Source organism: Copidosoma floridanum, unplaced genomic scaffold, assembly GCF_036245765.1.
Source record: "Copidosoma floridanum isolate Cflo_tuat_1 unplaced genomic scaffold, Cflo_Japanese_pri ptg000020l, whole genome shotgun sequence".
In the NCBI taxonomy this organism is placed as follows: Eukaryota; Metazoa; Arthropoda; class Insecta; order Hymenoptera; family Encyrtidae; genus Copidosoma; species Copidosoma floridanum.
Window position 1 is genome coordinate 12,953,928 of NW_028321897.1, and position 25,625 is coordinate 12,979,552.

The window sequence follows — 25,625 nt, forward strand, 5'->3', positions numbered from 1 at the left end:
GCTGCTTTGGCATTTGTGTGTTAAATGTGAAATGTCAAAAAATTTAATTACTTTCATTTAAAATCTATTAACATTAAAAAAAAGTTACATTCTGATATTCGATGGTTAACAGATAATTTAACTATTAGTTTAAATGGAGTGTTAACATATCTGGGAAAACCTTTTTGCCTGAATTTTAAAGAAAGCTTCAAGTTGGCTAAACGTCAGAAACTTACAAAGCAAGGTAGTCTAGAGTGGATTAGTGGCCTGAAGCAGGTAGGCACGTGTGCTGGTAGATGAAACGTGACAAGGTGTGGCTACTGTAAGGTTATCCAAGTACCTCCAAGTATTACTTAGATTTGAACGAGCTATAATACAGTGGTATGGCATATTTATATGCACTTTTTTAAAAAATACATAATTTTAATAACAAAGTTAGTGGTATGCGTTTTCTTATGAATCAAAAACGATCAGTATTATTGCACCTAGAAACTGTTGCACTTATTTGAGCCTAATGATCTTTAAATTTAGTCAAAAGTACAAATATTTAACATTAAAGTTTTTGATGTACAAATTGTGTAAATAAGAAGCGTCTGTTAGGGCAAAGTGGATAGGATAAATTGGGTTGTTTAGCGGGTATCTGATTTGCCTCATATTTTTAAGTATATGTTTTCCAATTTGTTTCTAAAGTCAAGTCAATGTAAGTGGAAAACAGAGCTAAAAATGTTACAAATAAGGCTTTGTTTTAAAAAATTTTTAAATATTGTCACTTTTTTTTCAAGCTTTTTAGTTACCAATTTAACAGTTTGTAGGTATTATTATAGCTTTATTACGTTAGCAAGTCTTTTAAAATGTAGGTGACTTATTAAATTAGACACCAACTGTTAAAATAACTAAACAAAGCTGATTGCCCTTTATCGCAGTGCTTACCCACTTTGTCTGAACTGATAACCTACTTTAACCACCCATCCTCTTAAATGAAAAGTAATTTTTTAAGGTTTTTCTTATGTATAATAATAATTTAGTGATTATTAGACAATATTACTATATTGTGTATATGTTTTAAAATTCTACAAGCCCTCTATCGAGAAGACATGAATTTATAGTTATTATCATACGTGTACTTAATTGTCTGGGCTCTCAATGTTAAAATACCTTAACCTGCCTTAGGCCATTTTCTTTTAAATATTATTGATACGCACTTTCAAGCTGAGATTGAACATAGTTATTCTAAAACTTTTGAAATTTTTTAATCTTATTAAGTTATTATAAATTTTTGTTAACAATTTACGAGATAATGTGACTTCTCCAGACAAAAAAGTTTCGTGCACGCAAGAAAAGTGAATCACGCTAATAAAGGACGCTAAATCATCACGGTGGCTAAATAAAACTATCAGACAACTAGAGCGTAAAAAAGTGTATAAATTCACCTTACATTATAAGTTATACAAAATAAAAGATACGTTGTCTCTCCTTGAAGATATAACTGACTGAGAAATAGATGCAAGCATCAAATCACAGAGGCTTTTAAATTACACTTACTCGCATACTTTTTAAATATCTAAAGGAAGCTTCCTTGTTAAAGGATAAGATCCCACATTATAGATCACAAATTTACCCACAAACTTAGGTACAGTTAATAAAGAACTTATTAGTTCCTACAGAATATGTGCACTTTTATAGCGGCATTCGTCAATTTTCTCAATGATGAGGTTACTTCCAGTGTGTCTGTAAGCTTTTACATAAAAAAATATTTTAGAAGACACTAGATGAAATAAATAACATCTAAAAATTTTGCATTGTAAGGGATATAGATAATTAAATAATTTGATTGAGTGAGTTCTTAGCTGTTTAATTAACATAGTCTAGGTTTAGAAATCGTACTAGAAAGCCTCTTTAACTTAAATCTGCTCTGCCATTGAATTGGGGACGGTTACTTCTAGTTTTAACAATATAATAGAGTTGTACGAACTAAAATTTCGCAGTTATACAATGTTGGATCATGATTTTTGGCTAAGGATGCTGGTACTGCTAACGTAAGAAATACATAAGGATAAAAAACGTTTTTCAATATTCTAAAATCCACAGACGAGTTCAAAGAGGGTAAAATAATACTGGCTAGAAAGTTTTCAATATGCCTAGAAAAATGAAATGGAGAATCGAATTGCTTGATTCCACAACAGTCACGTTTTGGAGCTAACTAGCACTTTGACCTATCATTCTCTTTATCGATGATGATGAATGAACAAATTTTAAATACTTAACATACTCGTATACTTCTTCTTTGTTAACATCCACGATTGGTATAGTGACACTTTCAGGAATAAATGGTTTACAAAAATTAGTAGATAGAAAACTCATGTGTACGCAATATAATAATGGGTTTCAAACTTCATGTGCATCAGACTGATTAAGTGTGAGCTTTACATTGGCCAACGATAACTTTTGATGTAGTGGTAAGTGAATGATAAGTGATAATTAAAATGCATACTTGTAGGAAAAATTTATCTTTAAAACAATTAATAAAATGATCTGGAGTATTCATTTATTGTCCAAAGGAAGGTATAAATACTTCTTATCATGGGAATATAGATCATAAATTCTTTCAAAGTTTCCACTTAACATCAGATATCTCTTATCCATTACATCCATTACTTTAAAATTATATGACAGGCAAGATTTCTAATACTAATTATTGCACTCTTAGAGATTTCTGAGAAAAAATATAATAGAACTATGGATTAAACTAACAGTGCTAAATAATAATCGTGTAACTAAAGCATTATCCAGAGGTGTTTACCTAACTTAGTGAAGTTTTACCATGATAAGATGGTACGAACTGTTGGAAACCAAGTACAATTACCCTTACTCAGCCAATCTGTACTTGCAGATATTGTTTAGAATTACTACGTTTACAAAGGTATTTTTAGAATTCCTCACCTCATTTTACAAAATATTTCTTATTCATATCACTCGTTGATTTTTTTTCATTAACGTCTAGGGCAATATTAAAAAAAATAAGTTTTATTCGTTCATATATACTAAGGATGTTTATAAATATTTAATAAGAAAGGAGTTAATAAAAAAGTAGACTTATTATGTACTATCGATCTTCACTTTATTCGTTAAAAACGTGTAACAGCTGTTTCGGTATCACAGTACCTTCGTCAGACAAATGTACATCAAGACTTAATAATATACAGCGCTCCCTCAAGAACATACACGTTGCGCAGTGGTTGACAATCAGATAACAGGGGCTATACACATACTTACATTCAAACATTTATACCTACACACATAAATGCATATACAGTTCGTATATAGTTAATAATGCTGGTCACTTCAAAACTAAATTAAGTAGAGGCGAATTATTCAAATTAAACATGTCATTCAATAAGATATTAGATTCTTTTGATTGATTAATTTCTAGTGCTTCTAATGCATCTAATTTGAATCCTTTGTTACATGTGTGTAAAATCCTAAAGTTGTTATTGTAAATATGATTACATTTAAGAATGTGATTGGCATAACTAGACGTATCTAGTTGTTTTTCGAGGGCAGTTTCGTGTTCTTTGAACTTGAAAGCACTACCTGTCTTTCCTCTACATGTATTATCACAAGAACCACAACTAAGTTCGTAAATACCTGATTCGTTTTCTTTTTCCGTCTGATCTTCATTATTTTTGATGATAGTTCGTAAAGTTTTGTTTGATTAGAAAGCTATGTTTATATTAAACTTCTTCAAATGTTGTTTAATTTTTTGTGACAATTTGCCTACGTAAGTTATTACATCATGCGGTGCAGTTTCTCTTGTGGACTGAGGGAAAACTTTGTTTATAGCTTTCTTATACTGTATTTATTTAATTAACTTGCCGACAATATTGAAATCATAGCCATTATTGTGAGCTATTTGTTTTATTATTTGAAATTCTTTGGAATAGTTCTCAGAGCTTAAGGGTATGGAAAAAAGCCTGTGAATATAACTATTGAATGCAGACATTATGCGAGTACGGATTAATAGAATTTTTATGTACTGTGGAATCTGTGTTACTAGGTTTATGGAAAATAATATACTCTAGTTAATCGTGAATTCTATGTATTGTTAAATCCAAAAAATTAATTTTATTGTTGTTTTCTTGTTCCATAGTGAATTTAGTATTCTTATGTAATGTACTAATATCTTTAAAAAAAAATTTTGTTGCATTTTTGTACCAGTCCAACAACACATTACGTCATCTACATACCGATACCAAAAAAGCAAATTTTTACTAAGACCATGTTCCATAATTTAATTTTCTAAGTCATTCATAAAAACCTCTGCTAAGAGTAGACTTATGGGATCACCCATAAGCATAAGGCCATCTCTAGCTAAAAATAATTAGTTTTGGAATTAAAAATAGCTTTGTTTTAAGCAGACGACAAGAATGTGTAAGATTTTTTTTTGAAAATAATTGGTTAGTCGTGGATCTACTAAGTAAATTTTTTAATAATGTCTCTTACTTCTCATACTGGTACACTTAGAAAGGGATTTTTTACATTTAATGAAATCAGAGTTGAATTTTCGGGTAGTTGTTGATTTTTTAAATCATCAATAAGTTGTATGAAATTTTGTATGCTGTAAGTGGATGTGAATTCAGTATTATATGTCATCAATTAAATTTACATTTTGGATACTTTATACGATGGGGAACTATTAAATAAGACAACTGGTCTAATGTTTTTGAAAATGACCAGAATTTGAAAATTTAAAGGTTTTCGAGACATAGTGATGCTCATCTATAACCATAACTATATTCCTTTTGTCTGCTCGAGTTACAATAATATTGTTATTTTTAAACTTGTATCTAATACTAATGGCTATTTTCTAAAAGTTTTTTATTTTAAAATTTAAATTTTCTTTTATTAAACTAGCTAACAAATATTTCTTTTTGTTAAAATTATTGACTAAATTTTTTGGTAAGAGTCTGTTATTGTTGATTATAGTATCACATTTGACAGCTATGAGTTCTTTTGCTATTTTGAAAACTATCAGAACATAGCCATTAGAATTAGAAGCAAGTCAAAAGATAATAATACTATTGTATCTCGAGCGGACAAAGGAATACAGTTATGGCTATAGATTAGCACCACTATGTCTCGAAAACCTTTGAATTTACAAATTCTGGTCATTTTCAAGAACAGAAAAAAGATCCTACACATACAGTCTAACAAGACGTTATTAGTCCACATAAAAACTTAACCATTTTATCGAATCTTCCGTACTATGTGATTGTCCAGATGAATCTCCAGCCACCAAAACTATACTCTTTAATTAAACTACACAAAAACAATATGTCTATTAGACCAGTTGTCTCATTCAACAGTTCTCCATCGTATAAGGTATCCAAAAAGTAAATTTAATTAATGACATATAATACTAAATTGACTCTACTTACAGCATACACAATTCCATACAACTTATAGATGATTTAAAAAATCAACAACTGCCCGAAAATTCAACTCTAATTTCATTTAATGTAAAAAATCTCTTTTTAAGTCAACCAGTTTTAGAAGTAAGAGACGTTATTAAAAAATTTACTTAGTAGATCCACTACTAACCAATTATTTAAAAAAAAAAATTCTACACATTCTTGTCGTCTGCTTTAAACAAAGCTATTTTCAATTCCAAAACCGAATATTTTTAGCTAGAGATGGCCTTACGCTTACGGGTGATTCCATAAGTCCACTCTTAGCAGAGATTTTTATAAATGACTCAGAAAATAAAATTATGGAACATGGTCTTAGTAAAAATTTGCTCTTTTGGTATCGGTATGTAGATGACGTAATGTGTTGTTGGACTGGTACAAAAATGCAACGAAATTTTTTTTCAAAGATATTAGTACATTACATAAAAATACTAAATTCACTATGAACCAAAACAGTATTAAATATTAAATTGTAAAAGTAATCATGTATTAATCAGTGAGAGTAAAATATCTGCCACGTAAGCGCACACATACTTGAATTGCACGCATCAATTTAAAATAATCCAACTACTACTACGGTGATTACGTGTATTACGTTTATTTCTGTGTTGAAAACGTACATAAGGTAATAACAAGAATTACATCAATATTAAGTTCTGAATCTCTTTATAACTTATAAATAATAAAAGTAAGTGATGTGAATAAATAATGAGCATGACTTTTGGGTTTTTACAGGTTTATGACAAACAAAAGCGAAGACTTAAAATTTTTATAATTAACATTATGTGAAATAAGAGCTTAGGAATACAAGAAGTATAAGTGCGTGCTTAGAGAAGTCAAGCAGGTCTACTTGTGTGAGGCCCCAGTGGCTGCACCGGTAGTCAGGCAACTCAGACCCTACCACATCGCTCGTTTGGTGGATGCACCACCGTTGCGTGTACACACACACATACAAAAAGAGCTAGCGACAACGCAGCAAGTCATACGCATGTGTACATGTATTTCTTACATTTTTTCCACTTGGTTGTTTTTAGAGCGCTTACAACATTTAAATTTTCATTTAACGATTTAAGTTTTTCATTTCTCAACGCCTTTGTTAATGTATAATCGTATTGCTCCTTTGTGTAAACATAAACAGTGCTTACTACGCCTTTGCTCACTTGATTGCAAATAAATTGATAGTGAACATCGATGTGCTTAGTCTTGCGATGAAATTCAGGATTTTTTGATAACTTTATGACACTTTGATTGTCTACAAAAAAAGTAATTGATCCAGCGCATCCATGTCCGAAATCTGACAATAGCTTACGTAACCACACTATTTCTTTACACGCTGCATTCGCAGCAATAAATTCAGCCTTGGTCGTACTCTGGCTCACGCATGGTCGTTGTTTCGAGGACCAGTTTATGCATTCACCGCTTAATATAAGAATGTAGCCCGATGTAGATTGGTGCCTGCCGATATCTCTCGCGTTTTCTGCGTTGGAATATCAGACTAAGGTTCCACTCGCGTTCTGCGGAGAAAATTAAATGCCGAGATCTGAAGAGCCTTTTGGATATCGTATAATACGCTTGACAGCACTTCAATGGGTTTAATAGTAGTTATCAAGGTATATACTGACGACTTCAACTACGAACGCAGTATTAGCTCGAGAAACTATCGCTTGCAATAACAAAGAGCCCGGCCTCGCGGTACGGCACAGTGATCTCGCACGCTTTCGTTGGTTTGACGAGCTTGACTCCCGCATTGATCAACGTCTTAACTGAATGTGCATCCTTTATTCTAAATTTTAATATTATGCTATTTACATACTTTTCTCGGTTTACAAAGATATAATCATTTGTATGCAAAGTTTCCATTCTAATAAAATTGTTTAGTAAACTGTTAGTTATATTAAATATGGTTTGCAAAATTGACACGAGATCGCTCAGGCACTGTGAGTCTCGCGCGAATGATAAGACTCCATCGACGTATAAAGCTAGGTAAATTTTACTATTATTATAAAAGCCTATATGGACGCATTTATCTGCACTGCTTCGCTTAAAATTTAAGTCTTTTAAAATACCATCAAATTTTTCGTTCCAACAGTGTCCTGATTGTTTTAAACCGTAAATCGCCTTATTTAGTTTTAAGGCGAGATTTTTACCATAATCACTTAAACCGTGAGGAATTTTTATGAAAGTTGTTTCTTTTAAATCACTGATTCGGTACGCTATACTCACGTCAAACTGAAGTGACTTTAGTTTTTCTTGTGACGCTATTGCAAGGAGAGTTTGGATTGATTTAAAACGTGCAATAGGAGAAACAATTCCTGTGTAAACCGTCCCTGCTTCCTGTTAGCATCCTTGTGCGCATAAACGAGCTTTATATTTTATGTTTTGTTCGCCTGCGTTCTTGATCTTAAAAACCCATTTAAAGCAGATAGGCTTGAGAGAATCTGGCAGCTCAAGCAAGTCCCACGTATTGTCTTTAACATTGGCTTCGAGCTCTTTATCAATATCTTGTTGCCCCAGGTTCGCCTCATCTCTTTCAAGAGCTTCTTTAAAAGTGCGTGATGGATGGTAAAGTGTTCAGTTTGAATCAAGATGATCAGAAGCACGTAAATTATTTTGATCACGTAGGTTGTATCTCATGGTGTTAAGAACTTCTTCTTCGACATGAGCTAAGTTCGGGTCTTGTTCGTTGAGATCACTCGCGATTGTTTCGTTTTCTCCACGATTGCATAACAACTGATTTTTGGTATTAATCTGCTCAATCTCCAGTTGCAAGTCTTTGCGGGCTGCCTCTGGCTTCAAATTAATTAAAATCGGCGCTTTGTTACTCTCGCTTAATGCATTCGTCGAAAATCGCGATACCATGACGCGGTTGGTTTTAGGATTAAAAAGTCGATAATTATCGGAATCTTTTCCGTAATCAACAAGCACTAGTTCGTCTGCTTTTGCATCCCACTTTTTTCGAAGAGCGTTGGGTATACGTACATAGGCAACACAACCAAAGACCCCCAAGTGAGACACGCTTGGTTTCTTTCCAGTCCATATTTCGAATGGCGTAGCTGTGTTGGAACAAGGCCCCAACGTTCGATTAAAAATTTAAACAGCAGCGTTAACGGCCTCTACCCACAATCAAGTTGGTAAGCCTCTTTCAAGCAACATTGTGTGCGCGCATTTCACGTTGGTACGCATCTCTCTTTGCAAGCACGGCTGTTCTGCTCCGGTGTGTATGGAACTGACGTGCACAGCCTGATACTCTTAACATGGAGAAAGCTTGTGACAGCACTATTATTATACTATGTGCGGTTATCTGAACGAATAATCTTAACGTCTGTTTCAAACCAATTTTTGGCTAAAATCAAGAACTTTGTCAATCCGTCAAAGGCATCAGACTTATGCTTGAAAAAGTAAATGACACGAAATGTTGATCATTTGTCTTTAAAGAGTGTAAAAAATCCCGCACCGCCAACGGATACAGTTTGCATTGGGCCACAAAGATCTGTATGTAGGATTTTTTCCGGCTTAACATTGTCTTTTTTTTCGCTTCCGGGAAGCCGCAGCTTAAACTGCTTTCCAATTAAGCATTTTTTGCAAAATGAATGATCCATATTATTTATGGATAATCCCGCAACGCAGTCGTTCTTAAGCATCTTTTTAATTGAGCCAAAATTAATGTATCCAAAACGTTCATGCCATAGTTTCAATGAAACAATCAAAGCTAGATTAGCTTTGTTTGTAATGCTAATTTTAATAAGCAATTTTGTAAGATTGTTTCTCAAACGCATGCCCTACGCGACTAACTGGTTTTCATTAGAGTAAATACACGAAATATCGCCTTGAGAGATTATACAAAGACCTTTGGTCATACATACGCCCGAAAAAAAGAGTTTCGTTTTAACGTAGACACGTATTTTACGTCTCTTAAAGCGCCGTCAAGCCATTCCCCATTTACAAAACGCTCAATCGGAATAACGCCGTAGCCCTCGACTGGAAGTTTTGACTCGTCACCTAAGTAAACAAACTCGCCGTGACTCGACATAAATTCGTCGAACCACTAGCGCTAAGAAGACATATGTCACGAAGTGCTGCTATGGAGTACCCACGAGCTTTCGCCATAAGATTCGGCGAGCCATCGAGCATCGCTGGACGAGAGCGTAATGTTCATGTTGCGGCAATTAATTTGCTGAGAAACAAAGAAACCGCAATTGTTAGCCGAACTTAAAGCAAAACCACCACTTTTTGACGAACCATTGGCTTTTTCATTTTCGGATTTTCTATCTCGTTTTCAAGCAAAACAATTTCAAGTAATACGACCGACTTTCTTACAGTACGTGCAGGTTACCTCCTTGTTCTTGTTAACGTCGGCAATGAAGATTTGCCTCCATCTGTCTTCTGATTTTTCGTGATGCTCACCGTGAATATTGCGCTCGTTAAGTCTTTGGCTTAAGTCATTCTGGCTTTCTCTTGGAGTAATCTCTCTCTTAAAACGTCCATAGTCTGGTCAGTCTCTTGCACTCTATCGCAAGCTGAGATAAAGGCGTTGTATTTTAAAGCAAAGGTGCTGAGTATCTCCACCATGACCATTATGTTGGAGACAGGTTGTCCAATGTCGTTGAGTTGATTGGAGATATTCTCCACGTTGGTGATATGCTGTGCGACAAAATCTGAAGCTGCCATTCGGTATAACGAAACTTCGACCTCAAAGACACCCGATTGGAAGCACTTTTCTGTTCGTGGATGCCAGACAGCTTTTTCCACATATCGTTGGCCGAATTACAGGTTACAAGGTAACCAAATTGCGAATAATCTATCGATAATGATAAAGCGTGCATAGCTATTGCGTCCTTTCTTATCTAGGCTTTTAGTGCTGCAGATTTGGATTGCGTGTCGTCAGGTTTGTATTCCAAACTGTCAATTATTTCTAGTAAATCTTGAGCGATTAAGGCAGCTTTTGTCTGGAATTTCCAGAGATGAGAATTCTCGCCGATAAAATTCTTAATCTTGCATTCACTGGTTTCAGCCATTTTTGCGTTTGCTTTACGGCACAGATTAAATGAGATACACAAAATTTCATTCTCCAGCTCACCACACAAAATCAAAAGTCCTCACAGGACAGTCAATTCACGCAGACAACTGCGCTCCTGAGCCCATAACTTTTTGGGTTTTTGCAGGTTTATGATAAATAAAAGCAAAGGCTTAAAATGTTTTTTATAATTTTTCCATGACATAAGAGCTTAGGAATACAAAAAGTATAAGTGCGTGCTCAGTGAATTTACAAGCAGGTTGACTCGTGCAGGGCCCCAGCAGCCGGTAGTCAGGCAACTCTCTTCCCACCAGATCACTTACTCGGTGGATGCGCCACCGTCGCGTATACGCACACACATACAAAAAGAGCTAGCGATAACGCCGCAAGTAATACGCGTGTGTACATGTATTTCTAACAATTATGTATTAAGCTATTCCCACCTTTGCCAGTTTGCTTATTGTTCTTGATAATGACCTTTCAAGATACCTGATGAAAGAAAACTTATTACGATCCTTTGTGATTTCTAATTGTCTTTCTCTGCTAATTTGACACATGCTTTTTGCAAAATGCTCAGTTTCTGTCTCATGAACAACTTGAAGAAGTTTTTTTGGAGCCTAAACATCTTTGACTGCTATATGCAGTGCTTGCTGTTTGTACCCTAGTACAAAAACTCGTAACAAAGCTCAAAGAGAGAATTTCCTTTCTGACTTTTTCTGTCATGCAGAGGACATTTAAGATCCACAACGAGTCTGAAAATCCTCAAACGCAACTGCTCAATTGTATGTACGGCTAACATTTTCGTAGAAATATGATAAGTACTAAGTTATTCGACCTTTGTGAGAAACTACAATTTATTGGTTAAAGACATAAATGACATAAATGGACTTAATCCATTTAAACCATAAAATAACTTTGGAGAATTTATTATGAGCAAGTAAAATAATAGAAAACTTGGAACTCAACAGGTATTGTACGAACTGTTTGACGACCAATCTTGGCAGACATAGTAGTCATACAATGCTCGTATAAGTGCAGTTCACCTTCTAAAATAAGAAGCCCTGTTATCTGTGTTTCTGCCTTTGTTAATGGCCTGAATGGTATAATATACAAGTTAAAATATAAAATAAGAAATCAGTTTTTAATTCCAAGTGTGTTGCAGTATAAACTATTATAAGTACAAACATACATTCATAGACAACATTATCTTGATGAGATGAGCTAGTCATCTCAAAAATCGTAGAGTAGTACCTTGCAAGATCTTAAATTGATTTCTGCTTGCTTCCTAACTGTGTCAGCAGGGACAAGACTTTCAGCATAAGTAGATACAAAACCACTTTTAACAGAGATGTCCTTTTTTCTATTACACGATGCCTTTTTAGAAGTTCGTTGATTTTTTAAAGTTCGTCTCCTACATTTTATCGTAGTAGTTTTTGAGCGCAATTACTTTACTTGTCACAAAACTTTTTTTCGTCTTTACATGAAATTTTACATGCTCTTTGTAAGGCCTAATTTTTGAAAAACTAAACCAGAATATTGGCCGCAAAAATTTTTCTGTCAATTCAAAGCACTTACACAAAAAATGAATGACTCTAATGCTGCATAGTGCCTGGCTGTTGGGCTTTTTTGTTAAAATTTACGCGTATAACCTTGTTTACTTTTTTTTTAATTTTAAGTCTTTTTACTTCAAACTTCTTTTTTCTTCTTACAGAAACTATCGTCTAGCTGTTATAATCATTAATTAAGGTCCTTAATTCAATGTTGTCTTGATTTAAAAAATAATTGTCTGTAAATCTTTGAAATTCTATGCCTGCTACCATGGATTTTGCAGACCCTTTATAATTTTGTCTGCAATTAGGATCTTCTTTGTAATGTCTATTCTTGCAAAGACAACAATTTTTTCACCTTTCTTTAAAAGCAATAAATTTTTCAGCAAAAAATCCGATCGCTGTTACATGACCTTAGGTATTATTTATTTAGTATTTTAAAGTACATTAAAAAAATGCGTGTAAAACAGTACTTAAAAATCGATTTAAAAAACAATTTAGATGTTTAATGACTCATTTATCGCTCAAACTATTGTGAGATCGACTTGTACCCTGTTTTTGCCACCCTGTGTCATATAATGCCTTCGAAAAAGCTGAAGGACAAGTATCATAATCGTTTTGAGACTTACCATTCACTCTGCATAACAAAAATGAAAAAGTAGAAAGATTGGAACAGTTTAACATGAGAATTTAAATAACATTAATCGTCCTTTCAGTACTTTAATGTATTTAAATATAATAATCGTTTTTGTACAAATTGTTGCGTACATGGATTTCTCCCATACTTTAAATATAAAAGAAACTATTACTTGCATTTGTAATAATAAAAATAAAAAGTTACTTAAAAAGCAATGAAACAAAAATGGTAGAAAAATCATCTTGTAAAATGATTAATCAGAAAATACCTTGAAAATTTGTGAACAAAAGAAGTAGTTATTCAAACCACAAACTGCTGAGTAGTTATAAACTTTATATTCTGTACACATCGTTAATCTTACACATCGTCCTCTAAAAAAAGTTGTTTTTTTTATCGAATGGTTTGAATGCGCGACCAACTACTCTTTTGCACTTTTTTGTTGTTGCTGGAGCACGACCTGTCACATCTATAGCTAATAAATTTGTATTAACATGCGTATCTTTAATATCAGTATGGATCATACCTGCAAATTCTTTTCTCGTCCTCTACATTTAACAATCACAAAGGAAAAATACAATTTGTACACCGTAACTGACAGGCCAATGTTTTGATTTTAACTACGTGGCTTGACTTTCTGACTGTTTAAGTCACGTTACTGTTATCCTAAAAGTATTTGGAATAAGTTCATGCGTTTTAAAAGTAAGCTTCTTTTTATCTATGGTAATTGTAAAAGAATTCATACTTACGCCAGCTGCAGCTTCGAGACTTTGTGTTGTGGCCACTGATGATAAAATTTCTTCTCGCCTCAACTGTTTCTTTTTTTTTTTTTTTATCTTTCTTTTATTTTCCTGCTCATACAGAAGACAGGATGCTTAGCATTATTATTTCGTACAATTAAAACTATTTAACTATTTAACTAAGATAAATCTTTATGCTAATAACAATAACAAACGTTAAGGAGTTAAATTTATTCTTTGAAAGACGCTCAACGATAATATTTCGCATATGACAGGTACAAGCAGCAATCGGTCACGTCTGCTTAAGTAGACATGTACATGTCATCTTCAGAACCTTGTTTTGAGAAAAAAAAAAAACAAGAAATATAAAAAAATAAAACAAGAAATAAGGAAAAAATAAATAAATAAAAAATGAAAAAAAAAACAACAAACCAGGGGTGATAAATGGGTCATGGGACCCACGGTAAGAACGAAGTTCTTTAAACATGAGATGAGTATAGACACAATTTCTCAGGTAACAAGGGGGTCGCCAGACCCACAGGAAGAACGAAGCTCTGTAAACGTTAGTACTGCATTCAAATTGCTTACTAAAACAAAAACTTGAAAAACGAATAAAAGAAAAAAAAAAAAAAAAATATTTTACTACTCACGATAGTTGAACTTCGTGAGAACGTCGTGCATAAATACAGTTCTTACGAAGTTCAACCATCGTAAGTAGTAAAATGTTTTTTTACTTTTTTTTTTTAATTCTTTTTTCAAGTTTTTATTTAAGTAAACAATTTGAATGCAGTACTAACGTTTACAGAGCTTCGTTCTTCCTAAAGATCTGGCGACCCCCTTGTTACCTGAGAAATTGTGTCTATACTCATCTCATGTTTAAAGAACTTCATTCTTACCGTGGGTTCCATGACCTATTGATCCCCCCTGGTTTGTTGTTTTTTTTTTTCATTCTTTATTTATTTTTTTCTTCTTTCTTTCTTGTTTTATTTTTTTATATTTCTTTTTTTTTCCATATTTTATTTTATTACATTTCTTTTTTTTTCTTTCTTTATTTCTTGTTTTATTTTTTTTTTATTTCTTGTTTTTTTCTTTTTTATATTTCATTGAATTACATTTTTTTTATTTTTTTGTATATCCTTTATTTAATTTCTTTTTAATTTTCATATTAATTTTTTTTTTTTTCATTCCCTTTTCTTTTTTTCATATATCATTCTTTTTTTCTCATTTTTAATTTAATTACTTTTTTTTTTCATTCTTTTGTATTTCCTTTATTTTAATAATTTATTTATTTATAAAATAATTTATTTATAACAGTAATTATTAGCATTACTGTAATGCCAAAAAAACCTCAGGCTTAATAAAAATCGGTTGGTATCAAATGCATTAAATACAAATATTTAATGCGTAATAACGTGCCTTATTATGATTAATCGACATAACGATATTGATGCTAATGAATTTTTTTTTTTTTTCTTTTTTTTTTTTTTTTTTTTTTTTTTAGAAAACAAATACATAACTCATCATGAATTAAATGTAGTATCAGTGAATGCATATAAAAATGGAATATTGCAGTTACAAACCAGACGATAAGTACAAGAAACCAAGTTGTCTTAATCGGCAGCGCTCGTAGCAGAGTGGGTAAGGAACTGGACTCATATGCAGAAGGTCGAGGGTTCAAATCTCTTTATTGGAAAATGTTTTTTTTTTTTTTTTTTTTTTTTTTTGAATTGTAAAAGAAAAAATTCAAAGTCAAATAAAAATTATTGTGGGAAAATTATAATTGCTTGGGAGTGTGAGGGGAAATGGTGGATAAAGGTGTGGAGAAGAGTAACACGGCACGGTTGGCAGATATACATATATAGTGAGGAGAGTGAAAGTGTATAGATAACAGTTGGTAAGGTGGACGGGGTAAAGGGGAAACTTAAAAGGAAGAGACTTCGGGTGAAACCACTTTCGTTTCCAAGAAAAAAAAATCTGTCGGTTTTAAAATTCCAGCCCCCCGAGTAACGCGACATAAAGAACTTCGTTCTAAAAAAAATATTGTACAACTCGTACTTTATAAGCACGTTTACTTGTTTATGAATACAATGTATTAGAGTTAAAAAACAGTACGACAAATTTTAATCGAGTTACGAATTTCTTCGTATTCGGTGAAGATTTAAGATTAGTGGATCTTGAAGCAGGATGCTGCCTTAGTCGCGAGAATATGCACTGCTGGGTATCTTGGTAATCCCACCTTTTAGAGAAGCAGAGCGCGGTCGTACGAGATTACTTAATGGTCTGTGTTTGTACACTACTCGTTAAACTTTGACCATTGTTAACGTGACTGTGAGTCATTGACCAGCTCACACATTCTTTCACTGACTTTTCCGAGCTAATGTCCAGGGACGGATTTGCTTAACCAAAGCCCTATTATAACTACTAGCCACAAAGCAAGTAACGATGGTCCGTATATTTAAAGTTAATTCTGTCCCTATCTGGGTGAGAAGAAGGTTAACAAAAACAACATGCTTTTATTGCCTTTAATATTGACGTAAGTTAGAAAAACGTATAAAAGAAGATAAATTAAATATTTACTTTAGATGTGGCAGCAATTAACGTTGTAAAAAGGTTGTTGAAGTACAGCACGATTTTTTCATTGCAAGACACTAAATGAAAAACACGAAAAACTGTTGTAGAACCGACTTAATCTGTAAACAAGCACTACAAAAGATTTAAAAAAATAACTAAGTAGGATGATAGTAAGGTCTACTATTCTTTTAAAATGAGTATAGGATTACTAGAACATTTACTGGGATGATTACTCCTACTTATTAGCTAGAAAAAAATCTAACATATAGTGGCACTTCTAAAGATGATGATACCTAGTTATTAAAGACATGGAGTTCTTTTTAGAGAAGTGAACAACGATTACTTTTTGCACCTATTTGCAAGCTTAGTCATTATGCAGCAAAATATTATAACATCTCTGATGGCTTTACCGTGAAGTAATGCTAACGTCGTTCGGCGGTAAATTTCAAAACCATGTGGTATGCAGGGGTCATAATGGGTTCTAAAGGTCAAATAAGTAATCCTTATTTAGTTTAACAATACTGTTGTCTGTTTTAAGTGTGTTACTGAGTTTTTTCGCTTACCACACAAAATTTATTACTACTGTACTCTTGTTTTTTACTCCAAATCTCTATATGGGTAATGTCACTGCTTTATTATTTATTATCTAACAGTTGACAACGTTCAAGATAAAAAAACTTTTTTGTTAAGACTAAGGTTTATCATGAATCAAATTATCACCTAGACGCTTGTCACGTGCAGTAAACGTGACTTCAGAAACCGATAATGTATGACATACTGTGAATATATTGACTTAACTCTAAACGGCATATGGCATCTGATCTGACATTTATAATAATGGTATGTACTGATTATTATTTGACTTACTGAAATTTTTGTTAATCTGACAGTGATAACGGTTGAAAAAATTAATCCATATGAGGATAACAAATAAAACGAAATTGGCTACAATTTATCATTGTAAATACTAAAGAGTTAAAGACTGAATAAGAGAAACCACAACAATAAAACATTACTTTAAGGCAGTTTCTTAGTATAAATTATTTTAAGAGCATATTAGAGAAAGATAAGTATGTTAAAATTATTATCTTGTTTTAGTTGAATCCTGTAGGCAATAATGAGATAGACATGAAAAATAAAAAGTTGTCTCCAAGTGACAGGAAGTATACTATGTCAGAATAGTTTAAGTTCTATTGCAGTACTAATAAGTAAATATTTCATAATTAAAGTTATTGGCATTTCTTGTTTAATACGAGTTGGTCTTGGCAACTAATTTTTCAGTTCAAACCACTTATTTGTAGAAAAATTAACATACTTAGCAGTGAAAAGAGTACCACCGTGACCAAGTCTCATACCAACACCTCTTTATTTCCAGGAATGCGTGTTACCCATACACCATTAAGGTCTCAACAACTCTCTCTTCTTTTTTGCTACATTTCATCTTTTTAGTAACTTTTTAGTCCACGTCTGCTTGTATGAGAAACACCACACAAAATTAAATTTTATTTTATTGATGGCCAAGCATGATAGAAAATTATTTAATTTATTTTAATATAACAAAAAAATTAGTTGCCTTAGCAAACTTGTATTAAAAGAAAAATGTCGATTATTCATATTACTCATATTGTACCCATCCATTAATGAAATTAGATTATATTCTAGTATAGAGTATTATACATGTTACACATTTCGGATAAAGTTTTAAGTCTCATTTTACATCTTTTAAAAAGGTGAAGCAATATAAGTGTGCACTATAGTCTCTTCATTTGCTCAGATTCCTATGAAATAGATTTAACCTGCTTTAAAAAATAAGATACTCGCTATAAATTTGTGACTTAACAACCAATTTTTTCTTTTTTTTTTACATTTAATAACTTATTTTCAACTCAAGACTGACCTCTTGTCCTTTTTTTATATTTGTATTTAACTGCTTCTTTTAACAATAGCTATTTAAGTACTATTTTTAATAATCTAATAAGACTTTTTCGTTTGGATTTGATCGTGACATTTTTTTTTAAATTTAACCTATTGTAACTGTTATTTAATTTAATAGTGTCGTCAACTTGTCTCATCTAATAAGTAGAATAAGTACATATCGTAGTAGTATGCAGTTAAAATTGTCTAGATCAGTAGCAAATAAGTAAAAGCCTTGTAAAATTCTTTTGTTAAAGCCATCGGTCCTTATACCTTATTCATAAAAAATTTATTCTATCTACAAGTTTGTCTGCAACCACTACTAGATCTGAAGTTTGTCTTTGGATAATTATAACTTTTAACCACACTCTTTCTTCCTGTACAAGATAGTTTTTAGAATGTTCATGGCAGCTTTTCAGAAAGTCTCTTGATTATTTGTTAGAAAGTTTGATAATTTCCAGCAAGTTATTATTTTAAATAATACTATAGAAACAAGACATAAACAGCCTCTTTAACTCAAAATAATGGTCAAGGACCTTAATTTAATAATTTAAACGTAATTACATTTTTAAAACTTAGTGGCACCGTTGGCTAGCAGAATGTTTTGCGATAATATACCTACTTAGCATATTAGGCACTTGACATTTATTAAAATTTTTTGCAAAGAACCAGAAAATTTTTTGCAATAAACCACATGCGTTTGTTGTTACTTATTTAGCTAAATAATTAAGAGTATGTTTTAAAAAATAACGGAAAATGTTCCTACCTGTAACTTAGACCACTGTATTCTTCCAATACAACGGGAGGCATTTCTCCATGCAAGTTTCGCTCCAAATATAAGTTCAGTTTCTGTTAATTGATACGATCCTGTTGCTAAGATCTCATTTTTTACACAATCCCATCGTAGTTTATGGGGTTCACTGTCAATTCTGTTCAAACGCAAGAAAGATAATTGAACTTTTTTAAAACTATTTTTAATATATTTTACTCGTGTATATAAGAACATTAGAAATAAACCTTATTTCATCGATGGGTAAGTACTAATGCGAGTAACTAAGTTAATCGGCATTATTTTATCTAGCACGAGATTGCTTGGGCAACGGAACTTTTTTAGTTAAAACTACGGGTCTGAATCAGGGTGGTACTTTTTTTTAATTACTACGTAGGTTAATTTTTCTACGAATTGTGGTTGAAGCTAAAAAAATTCAGTTGCCTTACTAACCTCGCTCTAAACGGGAAAATGTCAATGAATTTAATTACTTGCATGTATCTTACTCTCTTTATATAGTGACATAACAGAGAAGACTAGGACGAGGCAAAGCAGAACTTAAAAAAAAAAACTGCACAGGAATAATGCACTATATTAACACTGAGAATACGTAAAATTAAAGCAAAAAAAAACAGATTTTACACTGGGATGATGTGAGGCTCAAGAAATTATGGGGTGTAAAGTATGCTTGTATAATGTTCTTATTCTAAGATTTTGATTTTTATAAACTGAATAATGCATACTTCATGTTGCCCTAGTATATAAACGGTATTTTCCATATTAGATTCTAAACTGACTGAAAAGAAAAGTAACCAAGCTTTGGTTTCTATTGTAATTAAGAAGACAAGTGCCTTTCACCAGGTAACCCAGGGGTGCTTATTGACTACTTAATAAATTAAGAACAAGAAAATTGTACCTTTAGTGCCGATCACCAAACAACCTAGGGCGTTGACTGGCCACTCTACTTACTTGATAAATAGTCCATGGCCTGAAGAGTTATTTAATCTTATGTTTTCCAGTAGAGAAAAAATTAGTCTTTACCCTTAGACTTTTTTAAGAAATACGAGAAAAATAGATTTGTTAAAATCAAGTGTTGGCTTCATTCGTTTATTTAACACTTAATGAAAAAAACCGATTTTTTGTTTAAATTTTTGTTTGTATCTTCACTTCTATTGCTCTTAGCAAAATTTTTCTAACATCAATATCTTTGTCATCAAATTTTCTATGAAATAATTACTTCTGCAACTGCATTGTATAGTATACAAGCGGCCTTCCGTCTTAGCTACACCCAAGACTTACTAAGTGGAACCCCGTAGTGCGTTCACATGTAATGTATAATGTTTACTGTTAAAAGTTTTACATCTATTCCTGAAACTTTTTAAAACAAAAATCTTCTTTTCAAAACGTAATTGTTGGAAATTCATGCAGTTTATGTGGTTGAATATTAAGCTGTAAAAAGTAAAAAAAATATAATTACGCTGAAAAGTTCAGTGCATTCTTGATGCCATAAAATAATCGTCGGCCGTACAGGGTCATTGATTGGCAGCTTCTCCCGAATAATCTACAAAAAGGGCTTTTGATTGCAAGGGGGCACTTCTATTACCTACAATTTATAATACATGCTTTACATTTATATTTATATTCTTCTATTTATTATATTTCCTTGAAATAAGAAATCCGTCTAATAGACAATTAAACAGTACACATTCTTTTTATACATATATATATATTTTTTTTATACTAAAGTGCTTTACGTCCGGCTCCTTTGATAAGGGAACAACGCAGGGCACTTAGCAATTTGGAGAAGGAAGGGTTGAGGAATGGGAGGCCTCCCATTACTGGGAGGGGGGTAGGGGGAATTAGGCAATTTTTCTGCGAGAAGGTCGCCTAAGCCCTCCTCGAGGAGCATTGCGTGGTTAAAAAACACATGTAAGAAATCACAGAGGTACTTGCCCGAAAATGTCACACTGGCCGGGAATCGAACCAGGGTCTCCCGCGTGCCAATCCACGACCTAGCTGACTGAGCCACCGCGCGCTCTTATACATATATTTCATTACTATTTGAAACATGAAAATTCAAATGTCAACGCCGCGCGCAGGGAATGTGCGTCTAGTACGTTAAGAAAACACTAGAGCGCCTTCACCCAAAGGAGGGAAAACCTGCCACTCGAAAGGAAACAACGTTAGCATAAAAGGCACCAGCGCGCAATATAACAAGGAGTTCTCTTCCAGCGAACCTTGGACGTAGTAATCCGTGGTCACCCAGACCTGGAACTCTCTCGTACACCGGTACATTACCACGTCGAGCACAAGGTGAGAGAAGGAGACTGAGAACGAAGGCCAAGAGCTGAAAAGTAAGTTTGCACACCACCTATAGGTAACCCTCCCACTAACCGGTCCCTACTTGGACTTTTGGTGCTCGACCGCTTTAAGCGTGGAGACGACGCATCCCCAAGTAGTTAAGGCACTAGGGTAAGCGATCACGTTCTTAGGCGAAGTTCCTGGGTTGACAACTTGAGCAGTGCTCAAGACACCCAAGGGCCCTGAGAACGACCTAACCCTACGTGACTTGGTAGGATAGGTAGTTACCTAACATTAACCTTCCGTGGTCGTACTAAAAATTCGTGCTAATCTAACCTAACGTGTCTAAGTGGAGATATTGAGGAGGGAAAATTCAAATGGTTGTTTATGTAAAATTTTCTATTAAAAAAAAGCGGATAAATTTTAAGTGAATTCTAAATTTTCGAGTATATTATAGATTTTCTTTTTTCATTGTTAACGTGAATAATCGTGAATACTCAAATATAATTAATACATGTAGAAATTGAAGATTCAATTTCCTTAGAATCATATGATTAAATAAATATAAGATAATTAAAAATAAATCAATTGTACTTATTTAAGCAAACTTTCCCCTCCATGTATGATTGAGAGTTCCTTTTTTATAGTTTAAGATAAAAACTAGACTAATAGCTATTAAGATATTTATGAAATTGTTTATATGAACTGAGAATATTGTCTGTACCCAAAAAAGGGCAGGAGTAATAAAAAAAGATATTAGATTTAGAAAGATATTGAATTAGTTAAAAAAAACATTAAATGAATTAAATTAAGGGAATATTTAGGGAACAATGAGAATTCGATTAAGTAATAAACAAAAAACAATTGCTGTATATTGTGCAGGAATCAAATGACTATTTAACAGATAAATTTTGAAACTCAAAAATAATTATTTTTAAATATTGTATATAATCGGAAATCTGAGCCACTTCGCTCTTTAACACAGGGCAATGAACCCACCCTCCGACATATGAACACTAACATTGTTTGTGTGTTGGTTCCTAATCTTAGAGTTTCCTCGGTACAGATAATATTCTAAGCCGATTGTTACCACCACCAATTAACCGGGGTCATACTCAAAGAAAGGGAAGTCGTATGTTATAAAGCTCTTAATACTCAAGTCTTCCAAAAATATAAATGTTAAAAAACTTTTTTTTTTTTCATCTCAAAACTTTAATATCAGAGCAATAAAGTCCTGGAGATTCATATTCATCTCTACATTTTTATCGCCAAAAAAATACAAATACGTATTCTACTTATTTTAAAACCTTGTAGGCTCAAGAGATTACTGTGGGCGTACTCATTGAAAATCTGATCTCTCATGCAATGGATTTTATAATTGTCAAATTGGACGCTGCTGTTGTAATCTTGATGAATGTTCTGCATCAGGTTCTTCACGCCCTAAATTGTTTTCATTAAATGCACATAACGTCTTTTAATTTGCCCTCTTGCGACTTTTGCAAGCACTGAAAGCTGTTTTTTTCAACTTTATTAAATTTTAATACATTTATTGGCAAGGTAATTTGACGTCTTATGGCTCTAAAAGGGACTAGTGAGCTTCTTAAGTAAACTCTTTTTTTACTGAAGTTTACAGCAAACAAGACTGCCTGGATACCTCCAGGTGATCTTCTCTAGCCTGTTATTAAAGCCCCAGACTAATTGAAAGAAAAATAACATAGTTCTAAGCTTTAAAGCTTGTTGTAGAGATCTTACCCTACATCTTCTGGTATACCGTAGAAAACGGGAATAGTTGAATAAAAGTCGAATTTAATAGTTGCCATTTCTGAAAATGGTACTGAAAATGTATTTGTTGGCAAAGTAGTTCACACTAATGTCGCCCTTAAAAAAACCGATGAAATTGATGTTTAAGGAGGAAACATCAATCCTTAAAATGGCCCTGAAAAGAGCCAGTGGTAAAACTTTAAGCTATCGTTATTATTTCTGTTAATAAAGAGCTGGCTGCAGGTAGCTTGACTGTTACTCTTGAAATCTCTGTGAATGGAGACCGTTATGGAGGAAGGTACGCCGCTGACCAAAGAATATCTCATCTTCGGATCGCTCCGGATAACAAACTGCTCATCGATAGTCGGGAAAGTAGGCCTAGAGAATCCTACTTCATGGGTATGCCGTTGGGATGACCACTGAGAATGAAGCCGTTGTGGCTTCTCAGGGCTATCTTCTCTGACTTGCATTTGTAGTAAAAAATTTTCTGATGACACCAGGCTGGATGGTGGAACGGCCACATTACTCTGATTAGTTGGAGTAGGTTCTGCTCTGGCTAAATACGTCCCCTGGTATTAGGCTGGAAACGTTATGGGTTATTAAATTTTTTTATTTGTGGCACTCATCAATTCTGGGAGTTCAGAGTGGAAGTAGACCTAGGTCACTTGCCCATTGGAGAAGAGCGTCATGCGTAGTCAGAATGTACCCAGTTGCATGGCTGTCAACTTCATTCTTGATGCAGTCCAATGTGCTGCAGGTAGAAGACTGTCAAGGTTTTTGAGACGCTCCAGCGTATTATAACCAGGTCTTATTCAATTCTATTGATGCCAGCTAGCGGATTCTGCTGAACTAACGTGAAAAGCTGTTTTTTTTTTTCTAAACTTTAAGCTTATTGATTGCTCTTATTATTAACTTTCTAGCGACTTTATTTCATATGTTTAAAAGATTACGCACCTAATGAGTGAAATTAAGAATGTCTGAGACTTCACGTAAATAAGGGCCCGAGGCGAAGCGGAGGGTGGTTAACGTGAAATGCATTTTTTAACCTTCGAATGGATGCGTATAATATGGTAAGGGTGAAAAAGTGCGAAAAAAATTTTTTATACTGCAAAACTTTCGATGGACGTAGAAAAAACACTATTTTGTCAACTTAAATCTATCCATGAGACAATATAAATATAAAGTTGTACAACAAAAAGCTATTTATCAAATTGCAGAATAACTATAAGTTTTGTTAATAATTTTTATAGAGTAAGACTTAAAATTATTACTGCAAACATTATTAATGGTTTATTGTCATTTTATCTTCTTAAAAATGTTGTTTATTATAATTCATAATAACAAAAAAAGAAAAACATGATTTTTGTGAATCTTGAAGTTTTTTAGCAAAAAAATGTATTTTGTTACTTAAACAGTTGCGAAATCTCAGTCAATTTCGCATATTGTTATTTGCTACAAATAACATATTATTTGTTATGTAGAAATACAAATTAAAAAAAAAAATACTCCAGCTTACTTTGAAGCTGAGATGTAAGAAATAAACTTTTTTTGCAATAACGGACTAACATTCAGGTTTTTTATTAAAAAAAATTTTTGTATCATCTTCATGTACATCTGCATTATATTTCCGAAGCAGTTTATTAATTTTCATGAAAGCAAAGCTTAAAAAAAATGAAGAATGTTGCATTGTAACAACTGGTGGCACCTCAGCGCTTCCATCCCTCCCCTTCTCTTGTGACTATGTGACCGACCGGTTGTAGTGCGCATGGAAAACAACGCTGGCTGTGGCTGGCGTTCAAGTTTTAATTAGTTGTTGCACACAACTAAACAGTTTTACAATCTATTTTACTATCTGTCGCACCATCTATCATTGCATACATACAGTCGTCATCGTCCACAAACTCTTGAGCTGTATCGGAATAAGTTTCTTCATATATTCTGTCCGGTATTTCGTTGATAAAAACCAACGAAAAAAAACTTCACAAGTCTTTTTCAAAGTATCATTGCATTACAAAAATATAAATCTTAAGTTTTAGTGTATCAATTTTTTTCTGTATAGTGTAAGTATAGTATGTTAACAAAAAATTTCATTTTAAGTATACAAGTATACAATGCAATGAAATACTGCATTAGCTAGTGTTATAGTAAAATACACTATATTTTTTACTGTTTAATTATGTACAACAACTAATTTAAATCCAAACACCAGCTGCAGCCCATGTTGTTCCCCATGCGCACTGCAACCGGTCGGTCACCTAGACACAAGAGAGGGAGAGAGATGGGAGCGCTGAGCTGCTGCCGGTTATTACAATCTGAAATTATTAACTTATTTTTACCTTCCCTTTCATTAAAATTAATAAAGTGATCCAGCAGTATGAAGCAGATGTACATAAAGATGGTACAAAAATTTTTTCACAATAAGAAAACCTAAAAGTCAGTCCGTTATCGCAAAAAACGTCAATTTCTTATATCTTAGTTTCAGAGTAAGCAAAAGCATTTTATTTAAATAAGTAATTTTTGATGACAAATACAATGCCGTTTGTCGCAAATAAAAATATGCAAAATTAATTGAGATATTTGCAATTTTTTAAGTTTCAAGATACAATTTTTCGTGAAAAAACATCAAAATTGACAAAAATAAAATTTTTTTTCTCATCACTAATTATATCAAATACAACGTTTCCAACAAAACAAAATGTCGTTAAACTATCAGCAAAGTTTTGTAATAACTATTAATAGTCTTACTTCTAAAAACTAATCACCAAAAAACCAATAATCATTCAGCAATTTCACGAATAGTTTTTTGTTAGATAACTAAATATCTATATTTTATAATGGTTACACTTAAATTAACAAAATTGTTTTTTTTATGTTATTTGAAAGTTTTTCGGTATAAAAATTTTTTTTTCACTTTCCCGCCTTTAACGTGC

At 32.9% G+C, this 25,625-nt stretch overlaps 1 protein-coding gene across 1 annotated transcript in view; it reads right to left on the minus strand.

Moving 5' to 3' along the window:
• Positions 1–25,625, minus strand: part of Nos (Nitric oxide synthase) — a 2,633,257-nt gene that overhangs the window by 2,338,697 nt on the left and 268,935 nt on the right. The window contains exon 3 of the mRNA XM_089593752.1: positions 18,631–18,793. Within this exon, the coding sequence (XP_089449878.1) occupies positions 18,631–18,793 (163 nt within the window). The remainder of the gene's footprint in view (positions 1–18,630; positions 18,794–25,625) is intronic.